Raw genomic sequence first — 25,282 nt, forward strand, 5'->3', positions numbered from 1 at the left:
CTGTAACTGAGATACTGAAATTCAGTTCATACCCAATCCTGGCACATTCAATACATCTGAAGTGTTGGTGCTTGCTCCTGACTCCCCTTGAAAATATATGGTACCTCTCTTTGCTGGAGTACATTTTGTTATGTTTCCCATAGTAATTTGGAAATCCATCTACTCCTCTTTGTAGTTGGAGAAATATTCTCTAACCCTTGTAATGTGAGCTGAAGCTCCACTGTCTATATACTAGACTCCTAGTGAAGTTGATCCTGCTAAGCAAGTGAATTCGTCTTCCAATCTGGAAGACAAATCTGAAGTCTCCTGAATGTTACTTCTGTCCGTGGGAATACTAGAACAATTTTTGTGTGCTATTTCTCTTTTCCTCCCGACGCGAATTCTGCTTTGTAGCCTACAACAAAAATTCTCTGCGTCCAACCAAGATTCTGCTCAGCGAAAATCTGAGCTGCAGCTGCTCCCCCTGACTGCTAGAATCATTAATCTGGGTAATTCAATTTTCGTGCCTTCCTTCAACTGAAAAATCGAACTGCTGCCCTAGTAACTCGAGTTCCCTGTTTTGGGCTCTGTGTAGTCTCTCTAGGAATTTCGATCTGCTGCTCCCTCTAAACATCGAAATTCCTTTCTGCTTCCGAGCTTCTCGACTGATCAATTAAGCTCTGATACCATGTGAAATTTTATCTACTGTAACTACTTGGGATTATTCTTTTAACTCAATTAATTCTGCGGTGTATTTGCTTACGACAAATAACGAATAAAATCATAGCTGAAATTTTCACCATAAAAATAGTGCAGAAAATAAAATGGAGAAATTCTAGCACACACACACAATAAAATTGACACAATGATTTTTGGACAATTGTCCCTGGAAAAACCCAACTTGGGAAAACTGGTGCAACAGATGAGAGTTTTATTATTAATGTTCAACAACAATCCTAAGTACAATAATTTAAATGTCCAGCTAGCAATCTAATCTAAAGAAACATTGGCAAAAATATTGTGAGAATTTTCTCACCCCACAACTACTTTTTGCCTCCGAAATAGGTTCCTTGACCTCTGCGCTAAGATGCCTACGTCAACCTCTGCTCATTCCCTACGTTGGCCTTCTGAAGATTTCGGCCTTCCTTCCTTCGACTTTTCCGGGAACTAAAAACTTTCTCCCAGAATGCTGCTGCTCTCCTCTTCCACCTGCTACTCACCCTGTGGCTCTATCTTCTTTGCTGAGCTGTTGCTACTGAGAAAATCAAACTGCCTGGGCAACTGAGTATCTGCACTGGATGATCTCCATCACCACATCAACTTTCTTTTATAATCCACTGTTGGAGCACCAACGACCAAGATTAAAACTTAATCAATGGCTATGATAATTTCTGGATCAATCCGTGTGAGTTTCTAGATGATTCACGCCTTATCTCAATTAATACTGATTAATTAACCATATTACCTAAGTTTAAACTTAGGAAATATTTAAAAAATCGGCTAATAATCTAATTGAGACACTTCTAGGCGGAATTTCTAGAAACGATTTCTGGGTTTTGGAGATCTCATGTATTCTAGCATCTCCACAAAATTTCGTCGCTAGAACACATTTGATGCTACAAAAATTAACACGGTTTACATGTGATGAAATATTGCTAAGGTTTTTCTTTTGTACCTTCTCTAAATGCATATTTTTGTTGGAAAATATAGGTTAATTATTGCATGTTTAATATGTTTTTCTTGAATTTTGTAGAAGACCTAGAGAGCTTTCTTATAGTTATTGTCTCTTTTCATAAAAAGATAGTTAGGGTTTGCAAGTGAAAACTAGGGTTTCCCCCCTTACTCCATGCATGAATTTGATATCTCTTAGATTTAGCCTCGAAGATTCCATCACCCTAAGTAGGAAAGGAACTAGGATCCTTGTGTTGGTCAAGACTCAAAACTCATTGAAAATTTTATCTTTTCTTCCTTTTCTATTTTCCTTAGGGCTAGGGCAAGGGCCGAATTCAGCTAGGGCTTGTTGAAGGAAGTCGCTAGAGCTACTCAGGCTTGTTTTCACCTTGGTTGACCTCATAAACTCAAAATCTAGCTTGTTTCATGGTGAAAATTTCCTTAGTAGGGTTGATGTCATCAACCCTAGGTAATTTATGCCCTAATACAATTCTAATCTTACACAAGACTTCAACTTAGGGCTTATTTGAGGGTTTACCATCATCTATTGTTGATGTTATCATTAAGTAAACCTTTTATTTATGCTTGCATGCATAGATACACTTTTGTTGAGCATATCTTGAAACCCTAGGTATCAAGTATTCTTCCCAAGGCTTTGTTTATGGTACACTGTTCCATTTAAATAGAGAATAATGCTTGTTACCCACCTAAAGTGGGTGAACCCTAGGAGAAATTTTTCTCCTATCCATCTCGTCTAGATGGCAACCAACAACCCTTGAGACCCACGCTGTAGCTGATGTGATGTGCCATTTGTATCTCCGCCATTTGCATTAGTCATATATCTCCTGGCCCATTTGTCAAGAGTACATGTTGGAAGGTGGGCTTTTGATCAAAAGGTACTTTATTCATTATGAAATCGAGTGTTTATGGTTGTTTATATTTGGGCATTTTGGCATGGATTATGGGGTTACTTGGAAGAAAGAAGGTTTTTGGCCGTGGTCTTGTTCCCTCACCTTAAATGGGGGGTTAATTTTCAATCCTAGTCTAGTGGGACCTTCACTAATGGCCCATGGCTTTAGAAAGGGGCACTACTTGGGAATCCATGATTGAGATAGCATGTCCCATCTATCCCTTTCCATACTTGTCACTTCCCCTTCGTACATTACGAGCCCTTGTTCCACTTCCCTTCTTCAGGTCCACTTGACCATGAGTCCACTGGGATTTAGCACACCCCCTCCCCTTTTCCACATATTTGGGTTGGGCCTGGAAATTTTGCCCCGGAGGTTGATGCAACTAAAAGAAAATAATAAAATGCAAATGATAGTTGAGGTATTAACATTAGCACGTGGGCAAAAGCCAAGCATGAGCTCTACCCCTTATCATTATGGCCATCACCCAGTTCCTGGGGCCAATGTTGCCCTACCACATCATGGAAATGAACCCTTGCATGTCCCAACCCCTGGTGGGTGATGAATTGCCCCACCACTAAGGGGGTAATCACTGCTACACACTATTCAAAGCATGCTCTCAATTCCTAGAGCTTCGAGTAGTAATATAAAGAAAAAACAAGAAAAAGCAAAAGGTGATAAAAGGGGTGGAAAAACAAAGGCCAAGGTAACTCATGCATCCATGATTGTTCCCTCCTCACATATGTATGCCTATAATGTGGAATTCCTCATCATTGCTACCCCTCTAACCATGGCATTTGGCCATGAGACCTCTTTTTCCCCTTTGTTCCATCATTATTCACATGACACCTACCGATTAAAGGGAGGACTTAGGACATGTCACTTCCCTTTGGGGGTTGGAAACGCCAAATATGGCCGTTAATTAGCCACTCCTACCTAGGGAGGTAACACCATTACATGACTAAGGCCCCAATTTTGGAATAGAAGCCACATATGAAGTGTCATTATGCCCATTTCTTTCAAGCTTGGTTCACTTAGATGCAAAAATGATTAAATGTACATGATGATGCAAGTTGCAGCACTGGATATTGTGTATGATTGGCAAGTGGTTTCATTATGGGTTGGGCAACTTATGTGGGTCCAAGTTCAGTAGAGGATCATATTGACACCCATAGGTGTTTCATTGAGAGTCATGTGTCCCTAGACAATCGTAGAGCATCATTTGCATTCATGGGCATCTTCGGTGTTGGAAAATTTAAAGTGGCAACTATTAATTCTTATCTTCCTTAACCTTAATATTTGCTTGTGAACCTTGTTAATCTTCTTGATGTTCTTTAGTTAAATCTTTTCATCAAACAAATATCAAGAATGAAACAACAACAATAGAGGAAACAAAATTAGGCTCTCAGCTAGCGCAAAACCCCACCAAGGGGAAAACCCGGAAAACTCTTCTCTTCTTATAGAATCTGCTTCAATTGAGACACAAAGACCCAAACCCTAGACCAAGTCCTTCTCCAAGTACCAAGTCAGCGCTCTAACAAGTCTTTCCCAGATTCTGCACCAATCAACTTCAAACTGCAACTTTAACCTGCCAACTTAAATTCTGCAACTCGTCCTGCAATTTCGACCTTTTGATTTCATCCTTGTAGCTGTTGCAAAAGCCCTAATCTAGTTTCCATCTTCGACATTCCTAGAGCAAGACAACTCCTCCCAAGGCCAGCAAGGTCAAGGTAGGGTATTCTTCCCTCCATTCACAAGAGATACTGCACTTCGTTCTCCTGCAACTTGGACCTCTTTTTGTAGCACCAGAAACCCTAAAACTTCGCATGTGTGAGAGAGATAGAGCCCAAAAACATGAATTTTCATCCATCTTTCTTCTCCTAGGCCTTTGCTCTTCCTTTTCTTGCTTCCACATGTTAGTTTTTTGATGATTGGGTAGCAATTGGTGTTCTAGTCTCGACTTTGGTCAGAGAGGCTAAGAAACACTAGAACTCTAGAAACCAGCAAACGTTTCAGGAGAAAACACCTAGAGATGCCTCAATTAAGTTAATTAGTCAATAATTAAATATTTCCTAAGTCTAACTTAGGAAAAGTGATTAATTAACATGAATTAATTGAGAAATGTGAGATTTCTCTAGAAACTCACATGGATCAACTCAGAGATGATCTTAGCCATTAATGAGGATTTAATCATGGCCGTTGGTGAGCCAATGAGAGGCATGCATTCCTATCCACCCTAGACAGTCTCAACCCACAGGATGGAGGTAGATCTCCGACATGGGGACATCGGGGAGATCGCATGGGCAGTGGAGCTGAGGATTTCAGAGGTTGGGGGACATGCCCAACCACCACCACCAGACATACAGGCCTTGCTGGACAGATATGTATTGGTGTTTGGGGATATTCCACTAGGGCAGCCACCAGATAGGGGATTCAAGCACACTATTGAGTTGGAGCCAGGTGTGCAGGCGGTGATCACTACCCCTTATAGGCACCCTAAGGTCTATAAGGATGAGATTGAGAAGGCCATTCAGGAGCTGTTGGCATTGGGCCATATCAGGCCAAGTTCTAGTCCCTTCGCTTCTTCAATAGTACTGGTGAAGAAGAAGGATGGGACCTTACATATGTGCATTGACTACCGGGCCCTCAATCGAAAGACATTGAAGAACAGGTACCCCATCCCCCGCATAGATGAGATTAGAGGAGCCAAGTACTTCTCTAATATCAATATGCATTCGGGGTACCACTAGATCAGGGTGAGGGATCAAGAATACATCCCCAAGATAACATTCTGGTGCCATTATGGGCACTTCGAGTTCCTGGTCATGCCATTTGGGCTGACCAACGCTTCGACTACCTTCTAGTCATGCATGAACCATGTCTTCCTGAGACAGTTGAGGAGGTTTGTGCTGGTTTTCTTCAATGATATTTTGATTTACAGTCGGATGTGGGAGGAGCATCTCCAACACTTGGAGGAGGTGCTACGTATTCTGGAGGAGCAACAATTTTATGCCAAACTATCCAAGTGCGAGTTTGGCTTGACAGAGATGCTCTACTTAGGGCATATCATCGGTGTTGATGGGGTGAAGGTCCATGAGGAGAAGATACGGGCTATTCGTGATTGGCTAGTGCCCCGAGATGTGACAACGCTGAGGGGTTTCTTGGGTATTTGCACCTACTACAGGAAGTTTGTCAAGGGGTTTTCACAGCTGGCAGCACCCTTGACAGATTTGACCAAGAGAGGGGCTTTCGCATGGACTGATGGAGCACAGGTAGCCTTTGATTGCCTCAAGGAGGTGATGAGCAGTTGCCCGGTCTTAGCACTTCTAGATTTTTCCCAGCCCTTCACCGTGGAGTGTGATGCATCCGGGGAGGGAGTTGGAGTAGTTCTATCACAGGATGGGCATCCCATTGCTTTCGAGAGTCGGAAGCTCCTACCACATGAGCGGTCATATTCTATATATGACAAAGAGATGCTGGCCATCATGCATGCATTGGCCAAATTTTGACAGTACTTGGTAGGCAACAGGTTTCGGGTGAAGACTGATCACAACAGTCTTCATCACTTCATGGGGTAGTAAGGCCTCAACGACAGGCAACAGAGATGGGTCAGCAAGGTGCAAGCCTATGACTTCGATATAAAGTATGTGTGGGGAAAGCACAATGTGGTGGTTGACGCCCTATCACGGAGACCCGCTAGTCTATCACTCATGAGCATTTGCCATGATTGGAAGTCTCAGCTACAGTGGAGTACTCCAAGGACAAGAGGGCATGCGAGATCTTGGAGGGTACCCACACAGATGAGCGCTATTAAGTGATGGATGAGGTCATCTATTACAAGGGGTGCATTTTTCTGGTGCCCAACTCGCAGTTGAGGGAGAGAGTGCTCCAAGCAGCACATGACTCGCCATTGTTCGGGCACCAGGGGTTTTGGAAGACATATATGGCAGTCAGGGAGAGATTCACATGGAAGGGCCTCAAGGGGAACATGCTGAAGCACGTACAGGAGTGTGAGGAATGTCAGCGAAACAAGGGGGAGGCGATTCATCCTGCAGGATTGCTACAACCATTTCCCATCCCCGAGGGGAAATGGGAAAGCATATCTATGGATTTCATCACAGGGCTCCCCACAATGCAGGGAAAGGACTGCATTTATGTAGTGGTCGACTGGTTGACCAAATATGCCCACTTTTTCGCCATCCCCACCAGGTATTCGGCTGCACAGGTTGCAGAGCTGTTCTTTAGGGAGATCTTCCGGTTACACGGGCTTCCTAAGAACATTGTGAGTGACAGGGATAGCAGGTTCATGGGAGGTTTTTGGCAGGAGCTTTTCAGATTGGTTGGTACCGAGCTCACTCCTAGCACGAGCTACCACCCCTAGACAGATGGCCAGACAGAGTGAGTTAATCAGTGGCTGGAGGGGTATTTGAGGAACTACGTGACAGGACAACAAAGGGCTTGGATTCGGTGGCTGCATTTGGGCGAGTATTGCTACAACACCACCCACCACATGTCCATTGGTATGACTCCTTTCCGTGCCTTGTATGGATATGATGCATTATCTTTTGCTGATGTTGTTTTTGGAGACAACCGGGCCCCAAAGGCCAAAGATTGGATCCAAGAGAGCCAAGACATCCTCAAGGATAACTTGGTGACAACACAGAACCAGCAGAAAGTGTACGCAGACCGGTGCTGGACAGAGAGGCATTTCGAGGAGGGGGACTTGGTGTACCTCCAGCTACAGCCATACAGGGAGTCCACATTAAAGCAGAAGGGGGCCGAGAAGCTACAACCCCGCTTCTATGGGCCATATCGGGTGATCAGACGAGTTGGGGAGGTGGCCTATGAGCTGGAGCTGCCTCTGGGGAGTAGGATTCACAATGTATTTCATGTCTCGTGCCTTAAAAAGGTGTTGGGGCAACATGTGACAGCAATAGTAGAGTTACCCCCACCGGATGATGAGGGCCACTTGGTTTTGGAGCCTGAGACCATCTTGGAGAGGAGGGAGAGGAAGCTGAGGAGTAGGACCATTAGGGAGTTCTTGGTACGCTGGAAGAACTTGGTGGATGAGGATGCCACCTAGGAGGGTGAGCACATTTTGGAGCACCTAGCTCTGAGGTTGCTTGAGGGCAAGCAACATTTGGGAGGGGAGCACTGTCATGTCCCTTCTCAAACACATTTGTAACAGGTTATCTCTACACATTTTTGCACATTTTTGGCTAAGGAAAAGGACCCAACAGTTTCGACTTAGGGACTTAGGAGAAATTTCGGCTTAATTTGTTTGCTAGTGGAAGGTGGGGGCCACCCACGTGGGAATTCGAACTAGGCCATTCAAATGGCTTGGAGGGAATTCAAAATGCTGAATGGAGGGGCCCACATGAGGCAAGGAAAGCCCACGAAAACAAAAGGAGGATGAGGTTCTCATTTGGATCATTCATTCACCTTGCAAATCGAATTTACTTGACTGTCCGCTCAGCTGCTTCGCTGAGTCAACTGGCTATTCAACCATGAATCTCTCAAGTGGGAGATTCAACCTTACCTTCGGGGTACTTCGAGTGCCTGCCCTAGGAAGGCAGTTCAACCAACATTTTCAAGAGATCTGGGGAGATTCTACAACACCTTTACTCAGCTACACGCAGGGAATGCGTATTCCTGGGCCACTGGGAGAACACGCAGAGGGAGATTGAGCCATAGTGGATCAACCACTTGCAGGAGGAGATAAGGAATCTGAAGGACAACATTAGGCCAGCATTCAGTGAGAGTTTTGGAGCCAAAGAAGCCAACAACCCAGCAGTTCAAATTCCAGGACTGGGAGACAGCACAGAGGGCTAGTCCAGCAATTTTGTGGGTCTTGAGGGCAAGAGCTATAGCTCGGAAACTCATCTGGGAAGTTAGGAGATTTGTAGGAGGGATCAGCCCAACACTTTTGGACACTTTCCAGGAGGTTTTACAATCAGAATCCAGCAGGCCGAGTTTTGCAGTTGCAGCTGAAGTTGGGCTCCTTGGGGGTCAAATTTCAGAAGTTTGAACCAGCTAAATTCCTTTGTGGGTTTTTCTGGGTTTAGGCCAAGGAGTTAGGAGCTCGAATCTCATAATTTTCTGAGCACAAGAAGTAGTGATTCCAGCCCTTCGAAGTTAGTAGAAAGAGCAATTTTCTGGGCAACGTAGTGCATTTTGGTGCAATAGTTGTAGCAGCCTTCAGTTCAGCTATTGCTCACCTAGGTTTGGTCATGCTTGTCCATTGAGACAAGCCTAGGTGCACCATTCTATTTACTATTGTATTTTGCTCTTGAAGAAGTAATAAAATGGCTCAGCAGTTCCTTATTTTCAGCATTTCCATGGGTGCTTAGTGTCTATTTCGTTTTCCTATTTGCTGAACTGATCATATGCTTGTATATCACTTGTATTCCTACTTAGGAACATTACACTGACTGTGAGATCAATGGCTTTCTTTTAATTAAATTATTATGTGACCCACTTTATTGATTAAATGTCACTTGAATAAAAAAATGTTCACTTTATTAATTAATTAATAAAGTGAACTTTTGAAAAAGCAAAAGATACTTTTAATGACAATTTCCATAAATAGACACCCTCATGGAATCACCTGTCTGAACAACAAACACTAACAAACACACACTTTTTGGTGGGTAACAATCCCAACAACCATTACAATGGAGAAAGAACTACTTTATATTGAGGGAGTCCCTACTCTCATACAACAAAAAATTATTTTTTGCTAACTCCATGACAAGTCAAAGAAATGATATAGAATTGAAGTAGTTGATCTCTCCTCAAACCATGTTTGACCATGTCAAAATATGTGGACGCAAGCCTCTCAAGGAGAATTCTCCCTCCAAAAATAGGAAAGAAGTCACATCAAAAGTCTGCAAATGAGGGCATACAACTAAAAATAGGTATGAAAACAAGGTCAACATGCAAAAGGTTCACATAGAATTCACCCTCCAAGAATGGATTCATGCAAAAGACAATAAGATGATCTTCAACCTAGGAGGATGTGCTCAAGGGTCCAGTTCTGCCTCCTCAAAGATGCATGAGAGATAAAACAATAAAATAGTTGTCCTAAGAGAATGCTCCATAACCAACTTTATAAAATAGCAAGTGTTCCACAAAATGCATGGAACCAATCCACATGTGTGAACCCCAAGGAAATAGACTCCATGGATGAATTTGCAATGTGCTAAGTAGATGGAGCACTCCATGAGAAATGAAGTAGTCAAACCCCAAAACAACAAGTGACAAATCGAATGAGGTAAGGGAGAATTAGGGTTTTGACCATGCCAAAATTTCATGAAATAATTAAATATATATATCTTCAAGAGAAAAAATTGTCTCCACATGTGCATACTCCAAGAATATGCTCCAAATATAGTAAGAATACCAAACAAGAGCATGCAAAAGCCACATGTGTGTGTTAGTTTGTGTAGCATTGGAGGTGTTGTAGTCTCGAAACTTCGTGGAGAGGCTAAAACACATGAGATCTCCAAAACCAAGAAATCGTTTCTGGAAATTCCACCCAGAGATGGCTCAATTAGATTATTAGCCGATTTTTAAATATTTCCTAAGTCTAAACTTAGGGAATATGGTTAATTAATCAATATTAATTGAGATAAGGTAAAAATTCTCTAGAAACCCACATGGATTGACATGGAATTAATCTAGGCCCTTGATTAAGTTGTAATCTTGGACGTTGGTGCTCTCACAGAGGATTATAAGAAGAAGTTGTGGGTATATGGAGAAGATACTTGTGGGGTTCGATTTCTTTGGCAGTTCAATTCCCAGAGAGTAGCAGCAGTTGTCGAAAAGCTAGAGAAGGACGCAAAAACAGTGACGGGCAGAGACAATGAGACTGGAGGAAGTTTTCCAGATCCAGTGAGTGCATTTGCAGAGAGGCCGAAATTTCTCTAGAAAGCTACGCAGAAGCTTCACTGAGTAGTTTGATTTGCAGAGGAAGGAAGATGTTTTCAGTTCTAGAGGCCGGGCAGAGGGTCTAGAGTGTCGGAGAATCGTTTTTGCAGCCAGCAGTAGGCAGGATGACTTGATTAGCAGACGATTCAGATAACACGTGTGGCAGGCAGCTTTAGCTTGACGCAGGCTTGCACAGGCCCAGTTGGACGACTTGCTTTTCAGTAGCAGTTGAGTGTGGGGATTTCTCAGAGTGAGGGTAATTTCCCTCTAGATATTTTTGCTAGTATTTTCTCTACAGGATAGCCAGTATTCGACATCCAGATTGTACTAAGAATTTCTCACTACTGCATAATAATAAAAGTTAACCCTCAGCTGCTGCACCAGTTTTCCCAAGTTGGGTTTTTCCGGGGACATTTGTCCAAAAATAACTAGGTCATATTTTTATGTGTGTGTGCTAGATTTTCTCAATTTACAGCGCTATTTTTCTTCCACAATTATTTTTGTGAAGATCACAGTGTGAATTATTTGATATTTTCCGTAGCAGATAAATTGTTAAATAAATTAACAAATAAGAAAATAATTTCCATTTGCTATGATAGATGAAATTTTCACATGGTATCAGAGCGTGAGTGATCAGCCAAGAAGCTCATAAGTGGAGAAGGGAATTTTGTTGCTCAGACGGAGCAACAGGTCAAAATTCTCAGACGTTGTGCAGTACCCAGACAGATAATACGAATTGTTGGGGCAAGGGTTCGATTTTAAGTTGCAGGTTGGCAGAAAAGTCGATTTTCCCAAGATAGTGATTCCAACAGTCAGAGGGAGCAACAACAACTCATTTTTTCACTGAGCAGATTTTTGGTTGGACGTAGAGGGTTTTGCAGCAACAAAATCAGTGTCAGGTGGAAGAGAAAAGTACAAAAGAGGGAAAATTTCTCTCAGGGGACTTCGAGTATCAAAAGTTCGATTTTTCTAGGCAAATTGGCAATAGCTGAGTGCAAATTTCCTCACTCCAGAAGGGAGTGCGTATAACAGATCCAACAACCAAGCAGAGGGAAAGAGGGAGTTTTCGACAGATTTAGAGATGGCCACAACAAGGCTCAGAGATCAGGACAGGTTGGAGGGAGCCTCCAACTATGTCATCTGGAAGGCTAGGATGTCTTTCCTTTCGGATGAGCATGGTTTGAAGACCTATTCAAAAAATGTGGTAGCAGTTCCCCAAGATCCTGATCGGTAGAAGGAGTACAAGAAATAAATGGCTAAGGCAAAGAGGATGATTTTGGATGGTGTCCGAGATCATCTGGTCTCACATGTGGCAGACAAGGGAACAACCAAGGAAATGTGGGATGCTCTTTCTAAGCTATTTCAGAGTTCTTCCGAGCAACGAAAGATGTTTCTCCAGGAGAAGCTGAGGAACACTAGGATGCAGAAGGGCGAGAGCATAGATGCCTTTCTCACTCAGATTCAAGAGGCCCAAGATTAGTTGTCAGTTGTTGGGGAGGCACCCCAACCCACAAAGCTTGTACAATTGGCACTAAATAGTGTCTCAGAGGATTGAAAAGTATTTGTCCAGAGTATATTGGGCAGAGATACCTTGCTGAAGTGGGACTGGATGTGGTCCAATATGCAACAGGAGGAGTTGAGGAGGGCTCTGTTGAAGAGTACCATCAGTGACAACAACAGCAAGGGACCGAAGAGTGAGGAGGAGAATGTGGCCCTAGCATCTAAGGGTCCCAGTCGGGGGTAGGGGGAGCATAAGAAGAAGAAGAAGGACTTGCCAAAGGTCAAGTGCTTTAGGTGTGGTGAGTTCGGTCACTACAACATGTAGTGTCCTCTCAGGAAGAAGGACAAGTCGAAGAAGCAGGACTAGGCAACAACGTCCATTGAGATTGACAAGCTGTCCTCCAGGCTGGTGGAAGAATTTGCCATGTTTGCAGCCATACCTCCAGGAGAGGTGGGGCGACTGGGAGCTGTAGTCCCAGAGATTGCAGAAATAGAGCAGGGTCCATTGAGGAGTCTACCTCATGGATCATCAATTGGCTATGGGGGCCTATAATATTTAGTAGCGGGATGGATCAGTTTCAGAGATGCAGTGACAGTTCCGGACTAGTAGCAGTCAGGTGTTGTGGAGCGCGAGGCAGATTTGGCAACAATGTAGAGTGGTACATTGCAGAGTCAACATCAACGCAAATTCCTTGGTGGACAGTGCAATGGCTAGTAGTAGTCAGATGCTTAGAAGACAAATGCATCATATTGAACACAATTGATTCAATATTTTGGATGCTTCTCAGTTGCAGTAGTTGTAGTTGCAAGAGCAACAGTTGAGAGGGACTTGCAATGCGGATGCAAAGTTGGTAGCGGTACAGGATGTATAGTGCAGTGTTAGCAGCAACACATATGCAACAATTTGGTTCAGCTACAATCAGTGACAGATGAATCAGAGTTGGCGCAGTGGTTGATGGACAGTGACTGAGGAAACAACGCAGTGACTAAGGGAACAACACAGTGACTAAGGGAACAATGTAGTGACTGAGGAAGCAACACTGTGACCAAGGGAGCAACACTGTGACTGAGGGAGCAACGCAGTCATTTCCAACAGAGTTTCCTGTCAAACATCAGCAGCGTGACAGAGGGTAGTACAGAGACAGGATGTTGTGGAAGAATGTGTAGCACTAGAGAGAACACCTTCCTCGCTAAGAGGGAGTGTTAGTTTTTGTAGCATCGGAGGTGTTCTAGTATCGAAACTTTGTGGAGAGGCTAAAACACATGAGATTTCCAAAGCCCATAAATCGTTTCTAGGATTTCCACCTAGAGATGGCTCAATTAGATTATTAGCCAGTTTTTAAATATTTCCTAAGTCTAAACTTAGGGAATATGGTTAATTAATCAATATTAATTAAGATAAGGTGAGAATTCTGTAGAAACTCGCATGGATTGACAAGGAGTTAATCTGGGCCCTTGATTAAGTTCTAATCTTGCATGTTGGTGCTTCAATAGAGGATTATAAGAAGTTGATGGGTAGATGGAGAACACACTTGTGGGCTTCGATTTATTTGGCAATTCGATTTCCAGAGAGCACCAACAGTTGCCAGAAAGCCAAAGAAGGATGCAAAATAGTGAGGGGCAGAGACAGTGAGACTGGAGGAAGTTTTCTAGATCCAGTGAGTGCATTTGCAGAGAGGCCGAAATTTCTCCAAGACGCTGCGCAGAGGCAACGCAAAAGCTTCACTGGGCAATTTGATTTGCCGAGGAAGGAAGACGTTTTCAGTTCTAGAGGTTGGGCAGATGTTCCAGAGTGCCGGAGAAGTGTTTTACCAGCTAGCAGCAGGCAAAACGACTTGATTATTAGACGATTCAGGCAACACGTGTGGCAGGCAATTTCAGCTTGACCCAAAGCCTACGTAGGCCCAGTTGGATGGATTGCTTTTTAGCAGCAGTTGAGTGCTGGGATTGCTTGGAGTGAGGGCAATTTCCCTTTAGATATTTTTGCCAGTATTTTCTCTGCCGGATAATCAATATTCGACATCTAGATTGTACTCAAAATTTCTCACTGTTGCATAATAATAAAACCCTCAACTGTTGCACCGGTTTTCCGAAGTTGGGTTTTTCCGGGGACATTTGTCCAAAAATAACTGTCATATTTTTATGTGTGTGTGCTAGATTTTTTCAGTTTCTAGCGCTTTTTTTCTTCCGCAGTTTTTTTGTGAAGATCACAGTGTGAATTATTTGATATTTGCCATAGAAGATAAATTGTTAAATAAATTAACAATTAGGAAAATAATTTCCATTTGCTGTGATAGATGAAATTTTCATAGTGTGGCCCTCCCAATATGCCACATGCCTCCCAATAAATACCCTCCAAAACCATTTCTAATAAAATAATATATACGCCAAGTCAAGGAGGTGAGGATGCTCTTCAATGAAGGTCAAAATATGACAAGTGTAGTTGAAATATCCATGCAATATAGATGAGAGGGCACCTAGGACAAGTGCACCCTATAAAAGTGTTCCATGTAACTACGTCAACTGCTCGGCAAATAATATAATATATTTTCATGTGAAGTGCACCTAAGGAGGATGTGCCAACCTATCCAACAATAAAAGAATCATGGATGCTTTGGAAACAATGTCCAAGAGAGGAGCACTCCACAATAAAGCCTCAACTAGCCTCCAAATAACCCTTAAAAGTGTGAACAACTAACAAGTGAAATAGAGTGCTCTAGCTATTAACCTCCAAGGTAATAAAACCGATTAATTTAACCACTGTATGGTTAAATCAAGCTCAACACATGTCCACTAAGGTTAATGCTGAAATAAAACCATAGTTAACCTCCCAATAGTTACTGACTAATTAAATCAAAATGAAGAGGACAGGTGCACTCCAATAAGTGTTGTGCCATAGAATCGATGTATCTCCTAGCGAAGACCACCATGATAACAATACAAATGACAAAATAGAAGCTCCACTTAGGTTTGAACCTAGGTTACACCACCAATGGACTATAACATGATTAATACCTCATCAAACATTATGAAAAGGCTTGATCATCAAACATGCATGTAGTACCCCTCCCCCAAAATCTAACTCATACTTAGGAAAAATAGATCAACAAGTGTACTGACATCATCACACACTTTCCACCCAGGTGATGTCTACATTCTAGTAAATGTTACAATATCAAGTCATATCACCTAGCAAAATCTCTCCAAAGTAAAGGGCACAACCACTATACCTCCATCATCTTAACCACATCAACATTATAAGAGAAAGGGACAATAAAATGCTAACCCATCTGATCATGAAGTATGTCCCCACCACACATCCATCACAAGAGTACCATGTAGATCACCTGTCCTAGTGACAAATCAACAATACAACATCAACACATCGAGTCATTATGAAACTCCAACAATGTCATGAAACGGTTACCTCCTAACACCATCATCTAATCCCTTGGAAGGCTAAAACTGTCATCCATATTCGAGATAAGATATCCACAACACCAAAATGAGATAACATATCCAAAACTATTAATATGCAACCAAGGGGTGATCAACAAGGCAAGCACATGAGAGAAGGCCGCCAAATCAGCAAACACAATCATCCAGTCAAGGAGAAGTGAGATTCCCCCAACCAAATACCTCCATCAAATGTTCCAATGCCATGAAAAGACAGGGTTCCATGAAGATGTATCCCCCCAAGTTGGTCCAATGCTCCAAGATACCAGCGGCAAATCTTCATTGATATGATGAAAATCACATTGTGGAACCTCATACAATATGAGGTGTACCAGGGCTTCTTCCTCTACATCTTTAGAACCCTTGTCCATTTTCTTAGTTTGGTTCTATAGGGCTTGATAGTATCTGTTTTGACACTCTCCTTGTACTGTTATTTCTTTTACATTCTAATAGATATGCTTTATCACTCTCTATTCTTACTCATATTTTTATTTTTAATAGTACTTGGCCATTTGTAGCCACCAATGGACTTTAATATTTACAGTAAAACTATTTTAACAATTGTCATTATTTTCCACTTGAATTGTGTGAAGAATGCGTGGAGTGACTAGCAAGTTACTATCCACTATAGAGTGGTGGTGATTGTAATTGACACTGAACATTGGTGGAGGGTCTTGTATAAGAGGTCTGGGATGGTTGTAATTCCATCACGATGTGCATAGCTTAGTTGCCACATACGCCCAGTGATTGAGTAGATTACGAATATGCTATGATGGGTTACTCTCGTGTTGTAATATCGATGGTCAAAATCTAACTCATACTTAGGAAAAATAGATCAACAAGTGTACTGACATCATCACACACTTTCCACCCAGGTGATGTCTACATTCTAGTAAATGTTACAATATCAAGTCATATCACCTAGCAAAATCTCTCCAAAGTAAAGGGCACAACCACTATACCTCCATCATCTTAACCACATCAACATTATAAGAGAAAGGGACAATAAAATGCTAACCCATCTGATCATGAAGTATGTCCCCACCACACATCCATCACAAGAGTACCATGTAGATCACCTGTCCTAGTGACAAATCAACAATACAACATCAACACATCGAGTCATTATGAAACTCCAACAATGTCATGAAACGGTTACCTCCTAACACCATCATCTAATCCCTTGGAAGGCTAAAACTGTCATCCATATTCGAGATAAGATATCCACAACACCAAAATGAGATAACATATCCAAAACTATTAATATGCAACCAAGGGGTGATCAACAAGGCAAGCACATGAGAGAAGGCCGCCAAATCAGCAAACACAATCATCCAGTCAAGGAGAAGTGAGATTCCCCCAACCAAATACCTCCATCAAATGTTCCAATGCCATGAAAAGACAGGGTTCCATGAAGATGTATCCCCCCAAGTTGGTCCAATGCTCCAAGATACCAGCTGCAAATCTTCATTGATATGATGAAAATCACATTGTGGAACCTCATACAATATGAGGTGTACCAGGGCTTCTTCCTCTACATCTTTAGAACCCTTGTCCATTTTCTTAGTTTGGTTCTATAGGGCTTGATAGTATCTGTTTTGACACTCTCCTTGTACTGTTATTTCTTTTACATTCTAATAGATATGCTTTATCACTCTCTATTCTTACTCATATTTTTATTTTTAATAGTACTTGGCCATTTGTAGCCACCAATGGACTTTAATATTTACAGTAAAACTATTTTAACAATTGTCATTATTTTCCACTTGAATTGTGTGAAGAATGCGTGGAGTGACTAGCAAGTTACTATCCACTATAGAGTGGTGGTGATTGTAATTGACACTGAACATTGGTGGAGGGTCTTGTATAAGAGGTCTGGGATGGTTGTAATTCCATCACGATGTGCATAGCTTAGTTGCCACATACGCCCAGTGATTGAGTAGATTACGAATATGCTATGATGGGTTACTCTCGTGTTGTAATATCGATGGTCAAAATCTAACTCATACTTAGGAAAAATAGATCAACAAGTGTACTGACATCATCACACACTTTCCACCCAGGTGATGTCTACATTCTAGTAAATGTTACAATATCAAGTCATATCACCTAGCAAAATCTCTCCAAAGTAAAGGGCACAACCACTATACCTCCATCATCTTAACCACATCAACATTATAAGAGAAAGGGACAATAAAATGCTAACCCATCTGATCATGAAGTATGTCCCCACCACACATCCATCACAAGAGTACCATGTAGATCACCTGTCCTAGTGACAAATCAACAATACAACATCAACACATCGAGTCATTATGAAACTCCAACAATGTCATGAAACGGTTACCTCCTAACACCATCATCTAATCCCTTGGAAGGCTAAAACTGTCATCCATATTCGAGATAAGATATCCACAACACCAAAATGAGATAACATATCCAAAACTATTAATATGCAACCAAGGGGTGATCAACAAGGCAAGCACATGAGAGAAGGCCGCCAAATCAGCAAACACAATCATCCAGTCAAGGAGAAGTGAGATTCCCCCAACCAAATACCTCCATCAAATGTTCCAATGCCATGAAAAGACAGGGTTCCATGAAGATGTATCCCCCCAAGTTGGTCCAATGCTCCAAGATACCAGCTGCAAATCTTCATTGATATGATGAAAATCACATTGTGGAACCTCATACAATATGAGGTGTACCAGGGCTTCTTCCTCTACATCTTTAGAACCCTTGTCCATTTTCTTAGTTTGGTTCTATAGGGCTTGATAGTATCTGTTTTGACACTCTCCTTGTACTGTTATTTCTTTTACATTCTAATAGATATGCTTTATCACTCTCTATTCTTACTCATATTTTTATTTTTAATAGTACTTGGCCATTTGTAGCCACCAATGGACTTTAATATTTACAGTAAAACTATTTTAACAATTGTCATTATTTTCCACTTGAATTGTGTGAAGAATGCGTGGAGTGACTAGCAAGTTACTATCCACTATAGAGTGGTGGTGATTGTAATTGACACTGAACATTGGTGGAGGGTCTTGTATAAGAGGTCTGGGATGGTTGTAATTCCATCACGATGTGCATAGCTTAGTTGCCACATACGCCCAGTGATTGAGTAGATTACGAATATGCTATGATGGGTTACTCTCGTGTTGTAATATCGATGGTCAAAATCTAACTCATACTTAGGAAAAATAGATCAACAAGTGTACTGACATCATCACACACTTTCCACCCAGGTGATGTCTACATTCTAGTAAATGTTACAATATCAAGTCATATCACCTAGCAAAATCTCTCCAAAGTAAAGGGCACAACCACTATACCTCCATCATCTTAACCACATCAACATTATAAGAGAAAGGGACAATAAAATGCTAACCCATCTGATCATGAAGTATGTCCCCACCACACATCCATCACAAGAGTACCATGTAGATCACCTGTCCTAGTGACAAATCAACAATACAACATCAACACATCGAGTCATTATGAAACTCCAACAATGTCATGAAACGGTTACCTCCTAACACCATCATCTAATCCCTTGGAAGGCTAAAACTGTCATCCATATTCGAGATAAGATATCCACAACACCAAAATGAGATAACATATCCAAAACTATTAATATGCAACCAAGGGGTGATCAACAAGGCAAGCACATGAGAGAAGGCCGCCAAATCAGCAAACACAATCATCCAGTCAAGGAGAAGTGAGATTCCCCCAACCAAATACCTCCATCAAATGTTCCAATGCCATGAAAAGACAGGGTTCCATGAAGATGTATCCCCCCAAGTTGGTCCAATGCTCCAAGATACCAGCTGCAAATCTTCATTGATATGATGAAAATCACATTGTGGAACCTCATACAATATGAGGTGTACCAGGGCTTCTTCCTCTACATCTTTAGAACCCTTGTCCATTTTCTTAGTTTGGTTCTATAGGGCTTGATAGTATCTCGTTTTGACACTCTCCTTGTACTGTTATTTCTTTTACATTCTAATAGATATGCTTTATCACTCTCTATTCTTACTCATATTTTTATTTTTAATAGTACTTGGCCATTTGTAGCCACCAATGGACTTTAATATTTACAGTAAAACTATTTTAACAATTGTCATTATTTTCCACTTGAATTGTGTGAAGAATGCGTGGAGTGACTAGCAAGTTACTATCCACTATAGAGTGGTGGTGATTGTAATTGACACTGAACATTGGTGGAGGGTCTTGTATAAGAGGTCTGGGATGGTTGTAATTCCATCACGATGTGCATAGCTTAGTTGCCACATACGCCCAGTGATTGAGTAGATTACGAATATGCTATGATGGGTTACTCTCGTGTTGTAATATCGATGGTCAAAATCTAACTCATACTTAGGAAAAATAGATCAACAAGTGTACTGACATCATCACACACTTTCCACCCAGGTGATGTCTACATTCTAGTAAATGTTACAATATCAAGTCATATCACCTAGCAAAATCTCTCCAAAGTAAAGGGCACAACCACTATACCTCCATCATCTTAACCACATCAACATTATAAGAGAAAGGGACAATAAAATGCTAACCCATCTGATCATGAAGTATGTCCCCACCACACATCCATCACAAGAGTACCATGTAGATCACCTGTCCTAGTGACAAATCAACAATACAACATCAACACATCGAGTCATTATGAAACTCCAACAATGTCATGAAACGGTTACCTCCTAACACCATCATCTAATCCCTTGGAAGGCTAAAACTGTCATCCATATTCGAGATAAGATATCCACAACACCAAAATGAGATAACATATCCAAAACTATTAATATGCAACCAAGGGGTGATCAACAAGGCAAGCACATGAGAGAAGGCCGCCAAATCAGCAAACACAATCATCCAGTCAAGGAGAAGTGAGATTCCCCCAACCAAATACCTCCATCAAATGTTCCAATGCCATGAAAAGACAGGGTTCCATGAAGATGTATCCCCCCAAGTTGGTCCAATGCTCCAAGATACCAGCTGCAAATCTTCATTGATATGATGAAAATCACATTGTGGAACCTCATACAATATGAGGTGTACCAGGGCTTCTTCCTCTACATCTTTAGAACCCTTGTCCATTTTCTTAGTTTGGTTCTATAGGGCTTGATAGTATCTGTTTTGACACTCTCCTTGTACTGTTATTTCTTTTACATTCTAATAGATATGCTTTATCACTCTCTATTCTTACTCATATTTTTATTTTTAATAGTACTTGGCCATTTGTAGCCACCAATGGACTTTAATATTTACAGTAAAACTATTTTAACAATTGTCATTATTTTCCACTTGAATTGTGTGAAGAATGCGTGGAGTGACTAGCAAGTTACTATCCACTATAGAGTGGTGGTGATTGTAATTGACACTGAACATTGGTGGAGGGTCTTGTATAAGAGGTCTGGGATGGTTGTAATTCCATCACGATGTGCATAGCTTAGTTGCCACATACGCCCAGTGATTGAGTAGATTACGAATATGCTATGATGGGTTACTCTCGTGTTGTAATATCGATGGTCAAAATCTAACTCATACTTAGGAAAAATAGATCAACAAGTGTACTGACATCATCACACACTTTCCACCCAGGTGATGTCTACATTCTAGTAAATGTTACAATATCAAGTCATATCACCTAACAAAATCTCTCCAAAGTAAAGGGCACAACCACTATACCTCCATCATCTTAACCACATCAACATTATAAGAGAAAGGGACAATAAAATGCTAACCCATCTGATCATGAAGTATGTCCCCACCACACATCCATCACAAGAGTACCATGTAGATCACCTGTCCTAGTGACAAATCAACAATACAACATCAACACATCGAGTCATTATGAAACTCCAACAATGTCATGAAACGGTTACCTCCTAACACCATCATCTAATCCCTTGGAAGGCTAAAACTGTCATCCATATTCGAGATAAGATATCCACAACACCAAAATGAGATAACATATCCAAAACTATTAATATGCAACCAAGGGGTGATCAACAAGGCAAGCACATGAGAGAAGGCCGCCAAATCAGCAAACACAATCATCCAGTCAAGGAGAAGTGAGATTCCCCCAACCAAATACCTCCATCAAATGTTCCAATGCCATGAAAAGACAGGGTTCCATGAAGATGTATCCCCCCAAGTTGGTCCAATGCTCCAAGATACCAGCTGCAAATCTTCATTGATATGATGAAAATCACATTGTGGAACCTCATACAATATGAGGTGTACCAGGGCTTCTTCCTCTACATCTTTAGAACCCTTGTCCATTTTCTTAGTTTGGTTCTATAGGGCTTGATAGTATCTGTTTTGACACTCTCCTTGTACTGTTATTTCTTTTACATTCTAATAGATATGCTTTATCACTCTCTATTCTTACTCATATTTTTATTTTTAATAGTACTTGGCCATTTGTAGCCACCAATGGACTTTAATATTTACAGTAAAACTATTTTAACAATTGTCATTATTGTCCACTTGAATTGTGTGAAGAATGCGTGGAGTGACTAGCAAGTTACTATCCACTGTAGAGTGGTGGTGATTGTAATTGACACTGAACATTGGTGGAGGGTCTTGTATAAGAGGTCTGGGATGTTTGTAATTCCATCACGATGTGCATAGCTTAGTTGCCACATACGCCCAGTGATTGAGTAGATTACGAATATGCTATGATGGGTTACTCTCGTGTTGTAATATCGATGGTCAAAAGTTTGTCCAATCTGAGAAGCTACTTTCACAATCATTACTGACTTACATTTTAATTGAAAGGTCAGTTTTGTAAATAAAGTTCTAAACTCTGTTTATTCCAAAATCAGATGGCTTGTTTGTGTTTTGACTGGAAGAGTCATTCTTGTCTCCATCTAGGTACATTTGCTTATATTGAAATCTATTCATTTTGGGTATTGTTATGTATTTCCTAATACTTTGAAAACTTTTGTGGTTTTTGAAATCACACCATCATTCTTATTTACTATGGCAGATGTGAAGAGCATGGTTTCTACTGGTTTGACAGCTTTAGCTTCTACAAGTTTTGATTTGAAGTCTGCGGTCTCTGGCATGCAAAAGATGCGTATTTTGTGCATTGGAAATGGTGGGGGCACTATACCACTTTTCTTAGCAAGTAAAATCAAAGGTAGGTAATGATATATGCACTCTATGTACATGAATAAAATGTTTTATTGCCTGCACAAAAGTGTAGAATATGACACATCTACTCTCCAGTAAAAAAGGAAATGCCAGATTACCTCAACTTGATTTGAATACCAGTTAGGAAGGAAAAAAGAATATGATTGGTTTGAAGTTTCTTTCAATAGGCAAGAAATGCATTTTCTTTGTGGTATGGCAATATGCATATAATGAAATTATTGTGTTGAAAGACCCTTTCTACAGCCCAGTAGGAGGGAAATGTGTAATTCCTTCTGTGCTAAACATGGAGTTGACATGTGACATGTCAATAACAAAACGGATATTTCAGTGTCAGCCATAAATAAAATATTTTAATGCTCACCTTAATTAGTGTGTATGTGTGTGTGCACGCGTGTAGAGAGAGAGAGAGATTGAAGGTAAAAAATTCTTATTCTAATAATAAATGCTTTTGATATCTCAGTATCTGATAGTTGCTTTCTACTTCCTAGTATGAGGTAGATATGCTCATATGCTCATCCGTCTCCTCATCGATCTTGAGTTAGCCAAACCCAATAATATGCTTGACGCCCCTATCAGGAGGTCTCCTTGGAGGCAACACTCCAAAATCTTACTGCGCAACACCATACACCACTGCATACAACCATGTATCCATGTACTCCTTAGCATACCACTGTACTTCGCGGCACATCTCTGTACACCATTGGATACCACTACATGCCACTGTACCACCTTGTATTGTCTCGTATCCTGCATGTGCCAAGGTATTCGTCACTCCACTAGTGAATCCACTGTGATGTGAATCACCCTTCCTAATCTGCCTTGGTAAATCTAAGCGGCATAGCTCCTCACATGCGAGTGGGGGTTTCACTGTTGCGTTAATCCTCGGTTGCCCCTGTGCCCAATACATCAATGGAAGAACATCATCTCCATATAATGCCATGCCTGGTGGCATATCAATGCCATCCCATCCAAATGACTCCTACCAGGGCATGCTCACTGCCCATATACATATGATATGCTAGGACATCTCCTGGAGTCTGTGCACTCACCTGCCAAATCAACTCGTCACTAGCATTCACTGGAACCCCAATGGAAACGTGAAAGAATGTGTGCACTCGGTCATTGGGTCAACCACCTCGTCAATTCCATAGTCATGCACCTTTGATATATGATGCAAAGTCTCACCTGGATCCCAATGCCAACCTGGGCCTCTAGTATCCTCAATGTTCGAAAGCTCCTGTTGAATTGTAACCCGGACTACGACTATCTCTACAAGTCTAGCCACTCCATCGGGTACTTGTTACCCAACACTAGTGGGTGACCCATATAGGAGAAATTTTCTCCTAGATTTGTCTTCAGCCGATAGCCAACAACCCCTTGTAGCCACTGGATAGCTCGATGTGCCATTATTCTTTGCCCCCTGATCCAACCATTGTGTGCCTTCGCCCATTTGTTATGATCATATGTTTGAAGGTGGGCCTTCCAACCCTTAAGGTATGGCTTTTCATTATGTAATTGGGTGTTTATGCTTGCTTTTCTTGGGCACATTTGGACATGGATTAGTTGGGGGATTTGGCGGAAAGAATGGGCTTGGACTGTACTCTTGTTTCCTCGCCTCAACTTGGTGGTTAGTCTTGTATCCTAGTCCCATGGGATCTCCTTTATAAGTGGTGTTACCGCTCAAACTAGCAGGGGACCGAAGGGGGATCCCAAAAGGGCAAATGCTAGGCCAAGGGCAACAAATGGAGACTTAGCCCACTGTCACCTCAGCTAAGGCTCCCTTCTATTTACGGACTTTCACCGCTGGGAGGAGACCCGGTATGTATGGAGTCACCAATGAAGGATAAGTCAATGGATGAGTGACTCAAATAAACCCTTTCCCAGAGGAATTTGAAGGATGGATCTTGCTTGCTCTCTAAGCAAGGTACTATGTATTCTAGGGTGAGGGGAAAAGGATTTGAGGGTAAGGTTTATGGGATAAGACTTGTGAAGGAGTTTCCCAATCCCTAAAATCCTTGTTAGAATTGGTATCTCAGATGGTTCTTGAAAAATGGTCTTTCAAAGGAACGGGACCATGTGGACACAGTCTAGGGTATGGGGAAAGAATGTAGCAACTAATGATATTCTTACCCTAGACAAGGTTGGGAAAGGATCAAAGAAATCTTTTCACTCCAAAGATGTTGTTTTGACCCTATGAGGTACTAGCCTTGGGTATGGCAGGGCAAGTTTTGATCCCGGAGCTAGTGCTAGGATTTTCTCCCAACTCAATCGTCAGAATATTTTCAAAATTGAAGGAGAACTGGAGGAAAGGCTAACGCAGAAGACCCTAGGAGATCGATTTCTTTTTGATGGCTAGCTTGTCGGGAAATTGATACCCTAGGTACCCAAATGTGGCTAGACTTGGGAGGAGGTGAAAGAATATGGTTTTTAGTGACCACCCTTGGTAGATCAATGCCTTAATATTTGGGAGAATGTAGCCTATGTTGAGTATGAGTAAGATTTCTTGGTTCCCAGTCAAGGAGGCCTCAAGATCACTTCACTTGCCTTCAAGGCCAAGAAGATTCAACCTTGCAGCTTTTATACTTCGATGTGCAAAAGGAATGGCTTGTCAAGGTTTAAGTTCTTTGATAGAATTACCCCTAGGAGATTAC

General features: G+C 41.5%; 1 protein-coding gene across 4 annotated transcripts in view; it reads left to right on the top strand.

Moving 5' to 3' along the window:
* LOC149227770 (S-adenosyl-L-methionine-dependent methyltransferases superfamily protein) overlaps positions 1-25,282 on the top strand; it is a 373,621-nt gene that overhangs the window by 67,126 nt on the left and 281,213 nt on the right. For 3 of the 4 annotated variants that reach the window (XM_089377928.1, XM_089377926.1, XM_089377927.1), the window contains exon 3: positions 22,465-22,617. The exons of the other annotated variant lie outside the window; for it this stretch is intronic. In XM_089377928.1, coding sequence (XP_089234054.1) covers positions 22,465-22,617 — 153 coding nt within the window. The remainder of the gene's footprint in view (positions 1-22,464; positions 22,618-25,282) is intronic. 4 annotated transcript variants of the gene reach the window in all.

The sequence above is a fragment of the Pinus tabuliformis genome, chromosome J (genome assembly GCF_031772625.1).
Source record: "Pinus tabuliformis cultivar Carrire ecotype Pingquan chromosome J, CPIR1, whole genome shotgun sequence".
Taxonomy (NCBI): Eukaryota; Viridiplantae; Streptophyta; class Pinopsida; order Pinales; family Pinaceae; genus Pinus; species Pinus tabuliformis.